This window comes from Peromyscus leucopus, chromosome X, assembly GCF_004664715.2.
Source record: "Peromyscus leucopus breed LL Stock chromosome X, UCI_PerLeu_2.1, whole genome shotgun sequence".
Taxonomy (NCBI): domain Eukaryota; kingdom Metazoa; phylum Chordata; class Mammalia; order Rodentia; family Cricetidae; genus Peromyscus; species Peromyscus leucopus.
The window spans coordinates 58,255,760-58,270,034 of NC_051083.1; the positions used below are offsets into that span (position 1 = coordinate 58,255,760).

General features: G+C 37.6%; 1 protein-coding gene across 2 annotated transcripts in view; it reads right to left on the bottom strand.

The window, feature by feature from the left end:
• The window catches only part of Ophn1 (oligophrenin 1), a 359,638-nt gene that overhangs the window by 203,943 nt on the left and 141,420 nt on the right, over window positions 1-14,275 (bottom strand). For both annotated transcript variants that reach the window (XM_028883891.2, XM_028883889.2), the window contains exon 5: window positions 370-441. In XM_028883891.2, the coding sequence (XP_028739724.1) occupies window positions 370-441 (72 nt within the window). The remainder of the gene's footprint in view (window positions 1-369; window positions 442-14,275) is intronic.

Consider the following 14,275-nt stretch of genomic DNA (forward strand, 5'->3'; position numbering starts at 1 on the left):
CTGGGCATTCCAATTTGGGTTTGAAGACCTAAGAACCAGTAATACTGAGAGCAAAGGCTCCATGTTCTAAGTCATGTGACCTAGTAATCAATTCAACCTTTTTCTACCCCTTTGTTCTACTCAGACTCTCAGTGGATTGGATGATACCCACCCACAGGGATTAGGGCCACCAAGTAATTCAAATGCCAAATTCTTTGGGAAACACCCACAGAAATAAACTCCAAAATACTGTTATTAGCTATCTGGGATATCTGAGCATCTCATGGCCCTATATAGTTAAGCACTGTATCATTGAAGAATAATGAGTAGTAGTCCAAATAACTACTCAGTTACTATTTAAAATGACCTTATATAGTACAAAAAATATACCTTTGTGAAACCTATTTGTTCCTTCCGAAAAGTTTCCAGGGGTTTGATCAGCAAGTCACTAGCATTTTGTACCTAAAGAAAAAAAAAGAAAGAAAGAAAACAATGTCTAGATTAACAAGGTTCAAATACAAACATGTTATTCCTTATCATTAGGATTTTTCTTTAAAATATATCATCGTGCTGGGTGTTGGTGGCACACACCTTTAATCTCAGTACTGGGGAGGCAGAGGCAGTTGGTCTACAGAGTGAGTTCCAAGACAGCATTGTCTACACAGAGAAACCTTGTCTTGAAAAAAACAAATATATTTTGAGAATATACTCGAGATTATGTGTGTGTGTGTGTGTGTGTGTGTGTATACATATATATGTATGTATATGTTATCCTGCAAACACTTTCTGAACAAGGCACTGTTAGTATAGGCACTAAGACCAACAACTAATAAATAAATAGGACTTCATGAAACTGAAAAGCTTCTGTAAGACAGAGGACACCATCACTCATAAAAAGTGTTAGCCTACAGAATGGGAAAAGGTTTTTATCAACTACATATTCCATAGAGGACTAATACCCAAAATATACAAAGAACTCAAAAAACTAAATATCAAGAAAACAAATAGCCCAAATAAAAATGGGGTACAAATTTAAACAAAGAATTCTCAAAAGAAGAAACTCAAATGGCTGAAAAACACTTAAATTGTTCAACATCCTTAGTAATGAAGAATATGTAAATCAAAACTCTATTGAGATTTCATCTTATACCTGTCAAAATGGCTAAAATCAATAAAACACTTGACAGTTCATGAGGATGTGGAGTAAGGGGAACACTTATCCATTGCTGCAGAGAATATAAACTTGTACAGCCACTATGGAAATCAATATGGTAGTTCCTCAGGAAGATGGGAATTGATCTGCCTCAAGATCCAGCTATACTACTCTTGGGCACATACCCAAAGAACACTTGATCCTACCTACCACAGAGACACTTGCTCAACCATGTTCATTGCTGCTTTATTCATAATAGCCAGCAACTGGAAACAACCTAGATGACCCTCAAGAGAAGAGTGGATTAAAGAAAAAATGTGGTACAGGCCGGGCGTCAGTGGCACACGCCTTTAATCCCAGCACTCCGGAGGCAAAGCCAGGCAGATCTCTGTGAGTTTGAGGCCAGCCTGGTCTACAGAGAGAGCTCCAGGACAGGTACCAAAACAGCACAGAGAAACCATGTCCTGAAAAAAGGAAAGATAAAAAAAAGAAAATGTGGTATACACAATTCAGCTCTTAAAAAAATGAAGTCATGAAATTCTCAGATAAATGGATAAAATTAGAAAAGAATCATCCTGATTAAGGTAATCTATACCAAAAAGGCAAATTTGGACTATATTCACTTATATGTGGATATTAGCTGTTAAGTCAATGATAACCAAGGTACAATCTATAGAACTACAGAGGTTATGCATAGAATAATGGATTTGGGAGTGGAGTGGCAGATAGATCTCCCTAGGAAAGGGGAATAAAATAGATGGCTATGGAACTAGAAAGGGAGGTTCAAGTGAGGAGGAGGAAGAAAGAGGATGATGAGAGGGGAAATATGGGGAAAGATAGATAAAATTAAGGGACATTTGAGGGGTAGTATAAAAATCTAATACAATAGAAGAATATATACTTATATGAATGAAATCACCAAATAATGGGGAAAGCAGAGCCCTAATAGGACATCTCTTGTCACAAAATAAAGCTTTTAGTACCAGGAATGGGTAACATCTAATTGAGCTGTTGGCCAAAGGGGTCCCATGAAAACCCAGAAACAATCCAAGCTATTGCCAAGACTATAGGTTGCTCTCCACAAATTGATGGAGGCCTTATTGCTGAAGATACTTAGACAACTCGTTGAACATGGAGAAGTTGAGATGGTGCCTACCTAGAACCTTCACCCCTACATGCTAGGGTCTTTGGTAGAGGAAGGTACTCTACATGCTACAAAAGAGAAACATAAACACTGACCCAGGTACAAACCATTTGATTTACAAGAAATGCTAGTCCAATGGTGGAACAATGCTTGGCGGAGTAAATAACCAGTATCTGGTTCGACTTAAGGTCCAATCCATAAGATGGAACACTTACCCAGCTCTGCCTGCGTAACCAAGAACCTGAGACTAACAAGCCGAGAGACCTACGGTAAAACCAAATACTAATATTCTACTAAAACCATGTACAAATAAAATGACTCCTGACGATATTCTGCTATACTCAGATCAGTGCCTTGCTCAGCCACTATCAGAGAAGATTCCTCCTGCAGCAGATAGGAACAAATACAGAGACCCACACCCAGACAATATGCAGAGAATGAGAGACCTTAGAACACTCAGCTCTAACCAGGATGCTTCCACCTAATACCTCCATTCAGGATTCAGGGAACACTGTTGAAGAGGAGGTAAAAAGATGTATGATCCAGGGATGGAGGACACCAAAGAAACAAAGCCCTCTAATATAAAAGGATTGAGGCACATATGAAGTCACAGAGACCTACATGGGTGTAAGCCAGATGGTGTCCTAGACCTGGAAGAAGAGGATACATGTCTCCATCCCTAACTTAGAAGCAATCTCCAATTGACAACCACTGGGGAAACAAACACTCTTAAGTGTAGATGGCATGCCAAGTAGTGGATGGCCAACAAAAAATAAATGCAATAGCATCTTTGGAAGTTCCTTGCCTATAATATAGTATCATGACTTTTTTAAATCTTATTTTTTAATGTTTATTTAATTTATATATGTTTTTCTCTCTTTTAACGCTACAAGTCCTCTACATCTATATTATGTCTTCCAGTTTATTGTTCTTATGAGAATTCTGAGTGTACAAATGAGTGGGTCTATTTCTTGTGCCTTCTCTTGGGCTCTTTTTTTTCTATTTATTTCTTTTGTCCTATTTCAATGTATGAATTTTTGTTTTATATTATTATTTATTTTACATCATCCCTTTGAAGCCTGTTTGTTTTCTAATGAAATACAAAAAGGTGGGAGTGGAGATAGGGAGTAACTATGAGGAGTACAGGGAGGGGAACCAACAATCAGGATTTATTATGTGAGAAAAAAATTATTTTCAATAAAAGGAATAATAAACTGCTTTTGTGTAAAATGAAAAGTATATCATCCTGAAACATACTAACTGGACTCGGGGCATATCTCACGAGTAGTGGACATGCTTATCAGGTTCAGGGCCAGGAGATGAAGTCTCTCAGCTTTGAAAAAAATATTAACTTGTTTTCTTTTTATTGACTTTTGTTAGTTCTTTTATTAAAACCAAATAAATGCTTTGAGGAAAGAAACATAGAAGGCATTTCTTCACTCAGGATGATTTTTTTCTAGTTCCATCCACTGCCTACATATTTCATGATGTCATTTTTTAAAACTACCCCATTGTATAAATTTACCACATTTTCTATTTCCATTCTTTGGTTGAGGAACATCTAGATTCCAGTTTCTGGCTATTATGAATAAGGACATAGTTGAGCAAGTGTCTTTGTATTAGGATGGGGTGTAGGATATTTGTGAATATGCCTAAGACTGGTATAGCTGGGTCTGGAGGTAGATCAATTCCCAATTTTCTGAGGAACTGCCATATTGATTTCCATAGTGGAAAGATTGCACTCCCACCAGCAATGGAGGAGTGTTCCCCTTACTCCACATCCTCTCCAGCATGAGCTGTCACTTGTGTTTATGATCTTAGCCATTCTGACAGCTATAAGATGGAATCTCAGAGTTCTTTTGATTTGAATTCTCTGACGACTAAGGATTTTGAACATTTCTTTAGGGTGTTTCTTGACCATTTGAGATTGCTCTGTTGATAATTCTCTATTTAGACTTGCACTCCATTTTTTAATTGGATTATTTGGTTTGTTGATATCTAGTTTATTGAATTCTTTATATATTTTGGATATTAGCCCTCTATCACATGTGGAGTTGGTAAAAATCTGTTCTCATTCTGTAGGCTGCTGTTTTGTCCTGTCAAGGCGTCCTTTGCCTTATGAAGCCTTTTTGTTTCATGAGATCCCATCTATTAATTGTCGATCTTAGTGTCAGTGCTATTGTTGTTCTGTTCAGGAAGTTGTCTCCTGTGCCAATGTGTTCAAGGCTATTCCTTACTTTCTCTTCTACCAGGTTCAGTTTATCTGGTTTTATGTTGAGGTCTTTGATGCACTTGGACTTGAGTTTTGTTTGTTTAGGGTGATAGATATGGATCTATTTGGATTCTTCTACATGCTAACACCCCGTTTAACCAGCACCATTTGTTGAAGATGTTGTCTTTTCTCCAGTGTGTATTTCTGGTTTCTTTATAAAAGATCAGGTTCTGACAGTATCATGCTGTTTTTATTACTATAGCTCTGTAGTAAAATTTGAGGTAATTCATTATTCACAACTATCTTAGCTATCTTGGTTTTTTTGTGTTTCCTTAAGAAGCTGAAAATTGTCCTTTCAATTTCTGTGAAGAATTGTGTCAGAATTTTGATGTGGATTGTACTGAATCTATGGATTACTTTTGGTAGCATGGCCATTTTTACTAACCTAAACATATCAATCCATAAGCATGTAAAATCTCATCTTCTGATATCTCCCTCAATTTCTTTCCTCAATGTCTTAAAGATTTTATTATCCAAATCTTTTGCTTGCTTGGTTAGAATTACCCCCAAGATATTTTTTGAGGCTACTGTGAAGAGTATTGTTTCCATGATTTCTTTCTCAGTCTGTCATTTGAATACATGAAGGCTACTGTTTTTTGTGAGTTAATTTTTGTATCCTGCTACTTTGCTGAAAGTGTTTACCAGCTGCAGGAGTTTCCTGGTGGAGTTTTAAGGGTTATTTACATTATAATCTTATCATCTGCAAACAAAGATATTTTGACTTCTTTCCTTCCTATTTGTATCCCCCTTGATCTCCTTTAGTCATCTTGTTCTAGCCTAAGAGGTCATGTACTATACTGAATAGGTAGAGGGAGTGGAAACCTTGTCTTATTCCTGGTTTTAATGGAAATGTTTAGAGCTTCTCTCCATTTAAGTGGATGTTGGCTATGGGCTTAATAAGAATTTGTTTCATTATGTTGAGCTATGTCCCAGGTATCCTTACTGTCTCCAGGATTTTTATCATGAAGAGGTGCCGGAAATTGCCAAAGGCCTTTTCTGCACCAAATTAGATGATCGTGTAGATTTTGTTTTCAGTCCATTTATATGGTGGATTACACTTATTGATTTATATAAATTGGACAATTGCTGCATCTCTGGAATGAAGGCTACTTGATCATGGTGAATGATCTTTTTGATGTGTTCTTGTATTTGGTTTGCAAGTACTTGATTGAAAATTTTTGCAACTATGTTCATAAGGAAAACTGGTCTGTAATTTTCTTTCTTTCTTGAGTTTTTATGTGATTTAGGTATTAGGGAAACTTGGTCTCATAAAAAGAATTTGGCAATGTTCCTTCTGTTTCTTTTGTGGAATAGTTTGGGTACTATTGGCATTAATTCTTTGAAATTTTGGTAGAATTCTACGCTGAGTCCATCTGGTCTTGGGCTTTTTCAGGAGTGGAAGATTTTTACTGCTGCTATTTCACTGGGGGTTATAGGTCTGTTTAAATTGCTTATCAGATCTTGATTTAGCTTTCTGGGGTGGTATGTATCTTAGTTAGGGTTTCTATCACTGCAACAAAACACCATGACCAAAAGGCAAGCTGGGAAGGAAAGGGTTTATTTGTCTTACACTTCCACATTGCTGTTCATCACTGAAGAAAGTCAGGACAGGAACTCAAACAGGACAGGATCCTGGAGGCAGGAACTGATGCAGAGGCCATGGAGGGGTGCTGCTTATTGGCTTGCTCCTCATGGCTTGCTCAGCCTGCTTTCTTATAGAACACAGGAACACCACCCTAGGGATGCCACCACCCTAGGGATGCCACCACCCACAATTGGCTGGGTCCTCCCCCATCAATCACTAAGAAAATGCCTTACAACTGGATCTCATGGAAGCATTTCCTCAAAACTGAGGCTCTTTTCTCTCTGACGGCTTTAGCTTGTGACAAATTGATAAACAAAACCAGTCAGTACAGTATGTGTCAAGAAATCTACTTATTTCTTTTAGATTTATCAAATTTAATGGGGTACAGATTCTTAAATTATGTCCTTATGAATATCTGGATTTCCTCAGTGTCTGTTGTTATGTACCCCATCTCTTTGTTACTTTGGATCTCTTCTCTCTGCCTTTTATTTGATTTGGCTAAGGATGTGTTAATCTTACGGATTTTCTCAAGAACCAATTCTTTGTTTCATTGAATCTTTGTACTACTTTGTTTCTTTGTTTCTATTTTATTAATTTCAGCCCTAAGTTTGAGTGTTTCTTGTCATTTACTTGTGCCTGGTGTGATTTCTTCCTTTTGTTCTAGAGCTTTCAAGTATGCCATTAAGTTACTAATATGAGATCTCTACAATTTTTTATGTAGGCACTTAGTGCTATGAACTTGGCTCTTAGAATAGCCTTTATTGTGTCCCACAAGTTTGGGTATATTGTGTTTTCATTTTCATTCAATACTAAAAATTTTCAACTTCTTTGTTAATTTCTATCTTGACAGATTTTTTTCATTCAGTAATGAACTGTTCAGTTTCCATGTGTTTGTAAGCTTTCTGTTATTTCTATTGTTGTTGATATCCAGTTTAAATCAGTGGTGGCCAGAAGAATGCACTGTTATTTCAATTTTCCTGTATCTGTTGAGACTTGCTTTTTGTCAAAATACATGGTCAATTTTGGAGGAGAAATTTCCATGAGCTTCTTAGAAGAATATATTTTCTTCTGTGTTTAGTTGAAATGTTCTGTAAATATCTGCTAGTTCCATTTGGTTTATAACACCAGTTAGCGCCAGTGTTTCTCTGTATAGTTTCTGTCTGGATGACTTGAGGTATTGAAGTTACCCACTAACACTGTTTGAAGGTCAATATGTGATTTAAGCAGTAGTGTGTTTCTTTTATGAATTTGGTTTCCCTTGTGTTTGGTGCATATGTTTAAAATTGCAGTGTCCTCTTGGTGAATTTTTCCTTTGAAAGGTATGTACTATCCTGTCTCATCATCTGATTAGTTTTGTTTTAAAGTCTATTTTGTCAGATATTAAAAATGGTTACTCCATCTTGCCTCTTCAAGTCCATTTGGCTTGAAATATCTTTTTCCACAACTTTCATTCAAAATTTCATTTGTGATCTACTCATTTAACCTGTGGCTTGACTAGCAAGTTGAGGCCATTAATGTTTAAAGTTATTAGTGAATGGTGTCCACTGATTGCTGTGTTTTTTGTTGGTGGTGGTAGTGTGTTCTTAGCTCTATTTTGTGTTTCTGAAATTATAGCTCCATTTGTTTTCTTGCTATAGCCTCCTGCACTGGCTTATTCTCTCTTCAGTCTGAAGTACTGCTTCCAATATTCTCTGTAGGACGTGTGTGTGTGTGTGTGTATGTCTGTGTGTGTGTGTGTGTGTGTGTGTGTGTGTGTGTGTGTGTCCTCATTCATGCCAAAACACACTGATCTTTCATTCAATGAAAACTACACAAGGAATTCTCCTATCTAACACATTCTATACTTTGCTGGATTGTGGATTATGGTTTTGTTTACTCATCTAGAGACCAATTAAAATCAAGGAAGTATTTTTCTTTTTTCTTTTAGCAGTATTAAAACATGACCTTACTCTTATTTTTTATTTTATTATAATTTTATTTAATATTACATATCAGCCACAGATTCCCCTGTCCTCCCTCTCCCCCCGCTCCCGCCTTCCCCCCAGCCTACCCCCCATTCCCATCTCCTCCAGGGCAAGGACTCCCCTGGGGATTCAGCTCAACCTGGTAGATTCAGTCCAGGCATAGGCCCCAGGTTCTAAACAGCCAGCTCATATACTAAGGACAGGTCTTGGTCCCACTGCCTGAGGGCCTCCCAAACAGTTCAAGCTAATCAACTGTCTCACTTATCCAGAGGGCCTGATCCAGTTGGGGGCTCCTCAGCTATCAGTTCATAGTTCATGTGTTTCCACTAGTTTGGCTATTCGTCCCTGTGATTTTTCTAGTCTTGGTCTCAACAATTCTCTCTCATAAAATCCCTCCTCTTTCTTGCCGATGGGACTCCCAGAGCTCCACCTGGGGCCTGGTCGTGGATCTCTGCTTCTGCTTCCATCAGTCACTGGATGGGGTTTCTAACATGACAGTTAGGGTGTTTGGCCATCCTATCACCAGAGTAGATGACCTGCCTTTTAAAAACATGCCTTCCATTGAAAGATGAAACCTGAGCTCCCCCCTTAATTGTGAGGGGGCTTGTTATTGTTTTGAACCAGTCCACCAGGGATGACACTCTGGGAGTTCTAAGTATAAGTCGTAATTATCCACCAGAGACTACTCAGTTCTCTTGAAAGTCTGACTCTGCACACTCCTTTATGTAATACATGAGGTAGTATTGTTAAAAAAAAAAATAGCTGAATGGCCCTGAGACTAAAAATGAGAGAGACCCAATGCAGACATTCTGGTCAAAGTTCTTACCAGCTGAACCCAGCCTTCCAAGCTTGTCAGGAGCACCACTTAGAACACTAAAAGAAGTCATGTGTTCAGTGAGTGTTAAATATGGAGAAGAAGAAATACTCAGTGATACTGACCTAAATTCCTGATTCACAAATGGCCTATAACTAAATAATTTTACTATAAGCCATTAGGTTTTAGAATGGGTTGTTATAAAGCAATAGATGATATTAAAAAAAAACTAGTTCCAATCTCACATAGATAACATGTAAAATGTGACTGTCTGTGAAACACTGAGGAAGTCTGACTTGGAACAGGAAGTAAACATGCCGCTTGTTAAAAAAAAAAAAAAAAAAAAAGTGCCACATAGCAATTCTTTGTACAGATGTCCAAATTGGGCATGTATATTCAGATGGCCCCAGGAAGGCACAGTTTCTAGTTTTTCATGTTCAGAGGAAGCCTGTCCTGAGCAAGCAAGTGTATAAGCAACTCTTAACTGACAATCCAGGCAAATTATATATTTGCACATGCTTCATTGAATTGGGACTCTACATTCTTCCCTTAATTGAATTGCTGACATTGCCCAGTCTCTCACACAACAAACCTTGTTACCCAGTTGTTATAATACTATTTTCTGCTAGAAGAAATCTGGGGATATGGGGACAAAACATGCTGAACCCTTGTTCCTTTTCTTTCATTGTTTAACCTTAAATTTCTTAGTTCAGCAACCACCTAAAGAATCCCTTTTAAGAAAGCTTTGTCGTTAATTGCCTTTTTGACCACTGCATTAATTTTTGTGAGCTCTCTATGAAAAAACGCCAACAACTCTATCTAGATAGGAACATAACTGTGAGAAGCAAGTAAGAGTTTATAGAACCAGGTTCCCACAGAATAAAGACAAAATTAAAGCTGAACAATGTCTAGATAAATGGAGCTGGCATCCACTCTAATACCACAGGATTGCTCAGGAATCTTTGGTGGTAAACAAGCTGCCAAAATCAGCTTCAACGAGACACTGTTTGCAGTGGTGTGGGCCTCTTAATGTTATTTCTGTCATTCCTCAAACTTAGACTTTGTACATCACCAGAAAAACTCCCTTGTCAGTAAGAAAAGCATACAGACAGGCTTCCTCCTATGCAGGAAGTCTGCCATCCAGACGCTTACACACCACTTCTGAGATGTGACGCCTATTCAATAGTACTCGAAAGAACATCCCAGCTGGGATGCTCCACCTTTTCTCTCTTCATAGTTCCTGCCACAGTCTACATTCATTCATGGAGATGAGCAGGCAAGGGCCATTGCCACATTCTTGGACCATGAACTTCCTTATTGTTCGTCATCATAAATCCATTCTAGATTCTAATTTTAGAAAGAATGAGAAATAAATGTGTGACAAAGAACCAGGAAGAAGAGTAAGGAAAACAACATCTCAAAGAATGATTCCTGTTCCAGTAGTGTAAAGCTTTGCTATCAAGTAAATGAAAGAGTCAAAGTGCCGTGGAGAAAGGCAGCTGAATGAGCTAGAGGTGAATGCCTCCGAGAAGGACGTGGGCAGCAGGAAATGGAAGCTCTGACAGAAGAGAACATCCAGTGAAGTCTGTCTAAGCTAGCAGGCCATCTCTGAGGCTTGTGTGAAAGCACTCATGTCTGTCCCCCTTACTGTCTTTAGAAGCAAATTTCATAAACTCAGAAAAGTCCTGTCATTTCTTATGAGCAACCAGAGATTACTAAGAACAATGCTTATATAATCAATGTTTTTCACCTTTATAAAACACTCCCATATTATGATGTCATTTAAGGTGCTTCATAACATGAGGAGTGGCAATTATTTTCCTTGCTTTGCAAGAGAGTAAACTGATTAGTACAAAGTCAAAAAGTGAGTAGTGGCTGAGTCAGAATCAAATACTTAATACCCTCCCCTCAAAGCCAATCTTCAACCACACTTCTCTAGGAGCTGAGAAAACAGTAGCAGGACTCTGAAAAGCTAGTGCCACAGTGCTGGAAAGGAGAAGGGATGGAATGAGTAAAACTCTTTTAAATGGAACAGCTATTCCACAAAACTGGGATGCCAATAAATAGGCATCCCATGAGAGATGGGGATGAAAGACCATTTTGCTATCCTATATAGAGTTCTCACCTTACCACACAGGCCACTGCTCAAAATGAAAACCGTTCAAACCAGCTATTTCCAGATTTGGGTACCAACTAAGTCTGGGTTGAGGCGATGAATAATAACCCAAGAAATTTGGATCCTGCTGATCTAGGGACCACACAAAAACATTTTCTCTGGTTGTAGGGTGGCTTTTTTTTTCAAAACAGGAGCTCATGTACCTCAGACTGGCCTTGAATTCTCTATGTAGCTGAATATTGCCTTGTATTTCTGAATCTCCAGCTTCAACCTCTTTCCTGGGATCAGGGAGTACAGACTTGTTTGTATTACCACACTCAGGTCAAGATTATATTTAAAACCATTAAAATGATTAGAATAAAAAAATTCTTAGATACAAACCTAGAAGCATACATGAAAGACCTTTATAAATAAGTTACAAAACACTGATGTAATATATCATGTAAAAGTAGTAACAGGAAGATGACCCATGGTCCCAGACACAAAAAGTCATCATATTTAAGATAACAGCTTGCCCAGCTGGATCTATAGATTCAGTGTCATGCCAATTAAAATGCTAGCAACTTACTCTGTGGATATTAACAAACTGACCCTACGGTATATACCTTATTTCAAGGCTTACTACAAAGTTATAGTAATGAAAACAATATGGAACTGGAGAAACAAATAAAAGAATTTATACATGAAACAGAAATAAAAGAAAGAAAAAGGAAGTATTTGCATTGAGAAAGGATAATCTTTTAAGAAATAGTGCAGGGGCAAAAGCCCATAAGACCCCAGTCCTAGACAAAGAACTACAGGAAACTAAGGAATGCTGAGAAAAAGACAAATAGTCTTCCCCAGGGAAGACCACACCAATTGGTACCAAATGGTCAGCCCTGAAAACATACATACAAGTAACATTATAGAAACTAAGCAGGTTGAATTTATGAATCTATATTATATTCCTATACATATATGCATAAAAAGACCATTAATTTGAAAGAGAGCAATGGGGGATATATGGGAGGGTTTGGAGGGATGAAAGGGAGGGGAAAATGTTGTAATTGTTATCTAAAAAATTAAATTATTTTAAATAAGGCTGAGTAAGCCATGAGGAGCAAGCCAGCAAGCAGCACTCTTCCATGGCCTCTGCATCAGCTTCTGCCTCCAGTAGCTCACCTGGTTTGAGTTCCTTCCTTGGCTTTCCTTGATGGACTGTGATTTAAGATATGTTAGCCAAATAAACCTTTCCTTGCTCCCCAAATAAACTGTTCTGAACAAGGCAAGATAAAAAGAAATTAAAAGTATACAAATAGTAAAAGAAGTCATACTATTGCCATCTTCATATACTATGATATCATACATTAGATATGTCAAAATTCCACCAGAAAACTTGTAGAAATGATGAACAAACTCAGCAAGATGGAAGAATACAGAATCAGCTTGCACAAATCAATGCCTTTTCTATATATCACCAATAAAAATACAGAGAAGATCAAGGGACACAATAATCCCATTCACAATAGCCCTAAAGAAAATAAACTATCTAGGAGTAAACCTAACCACGGAGGTGAAGTATCTTTACAATGAAAAGTTTACATTTCTGAAGAAAGAGATGGAAAAAGACACTAGAAAATGGAAAAATACCCTATACTCATAGATTTATATTGTGAAAAAAAGAACCATTTTACCAAAAGCCATTTGCAGATTCAATGCATAATCCCCAATCAAAATCCTGATCTCGTTTGTCACAGAAATAGAAAAAGTTATCCTGAAATTACTATGGAACCACAAAAGACCCCAGTCAAAATAATCCTTAGCAAAAAGAACAACGCTGGAGAGATTGCCATTCCAGATCTCAAAATATACTACAGGACCACAGTAATTAAAGAACTTATGGCACCGGCAAAAACCAAACAAAATTGAAGTCCCAAACATGAGTACAGAAAACTTCAGCAACTTAATATTTGAAAAAGGTGGCAAAAACGTATGCTGGAAAAAAGGAGAACATCTTCAACAAATGATACTGGAAAAATTGGAATTCCACATGGCAGAAGAATGAAATTAGACCCGTATCTATCACCTTGTACAAAAAGTAACTCCAAACGGATCCAAGACCTAAACCTAAAACCTCAAATACTGAAACTGCTAGAAGAGAACACCGGCAGTACCTAAATCATATAGGTGTAGGAAAGGACTTCCTGAATAGGACTCCATTTTTCTAAGAATGAAGGCCAACAATTGACAAGTAGGACATAATAAAACCTAAAAGATTCTGTACAGCTAAAGAAACAACCATCTGGGTGAAGAGGAGGCCCACAGAATTGATTGAAAAGGATCTTTGCCATCTGTATATCTGACAGAGGATTAATATCCAGAATATATTAAGAACTCAAAAAAACAAAGGGTAAAAACCACAAATGGCCCATTCAAACAAAATGATCCTGGGATCTGAACAGAGAGTTCTTAAAAGAAGGGGGGAAATGACTAAAATGATATTTCAAAAGATGGTCATCATCCCCAATAACTAGGGAAATACAAATCCAAACGACTTTCAAGTTCACCTTAACCAGCCAGAACAGTAAAGAACAGCAAAACAACGAACAACAAATACTGGGGTGGGTGTGGAGAAAAAGGGACCACTAGATACCACATAGTAAAAAATTAAACTAGAGATCTTGAATCCTTCAGAAAATTAACTCAAAATGGATCATAGACCTAAAGGTACAAAACTCCTAATAGATATCAGAATAAGTTAGATGACCTTACATTTCATGATATATTTTTAGACTCCAAAAGCAAGATCTATGAAAGAAAAAAATGGGGGTTAGAGATGGTTCAGCAGTTAAGAGCACTGACTGCTCTTCCAAAGGACTCCAGCTCAAATCCCAGCACATATATGGTGACTTACAACCATATGTAAGTTCAATTCCAGGGGATCCCTCTTCTGTCCTCTGCAAGTATCAGGCATGCATATGAGGCACAAACATATATGCATGCAAACCAGCCATACACAAAAAATTAAATATTTTAAAAGAAAAAAAGGTGAATTGAGCTTCAATAAAATTATAGATCTGCTCTGCAAAAGACACTTAGTATGGTTAATTTGCTTGTCTACTTGACTGGACCTGGGATCCAATAAGAGTGTTCTGTGACCATGTCTGTGACAGTATTTCATGGAAGTATTAATGAAATAGAGGAAGACCATCTTCCAAAGTGGTGATCCAGATATAAAGAGGTCTGAGGGAAAAGCAGTGTTGTGTTTT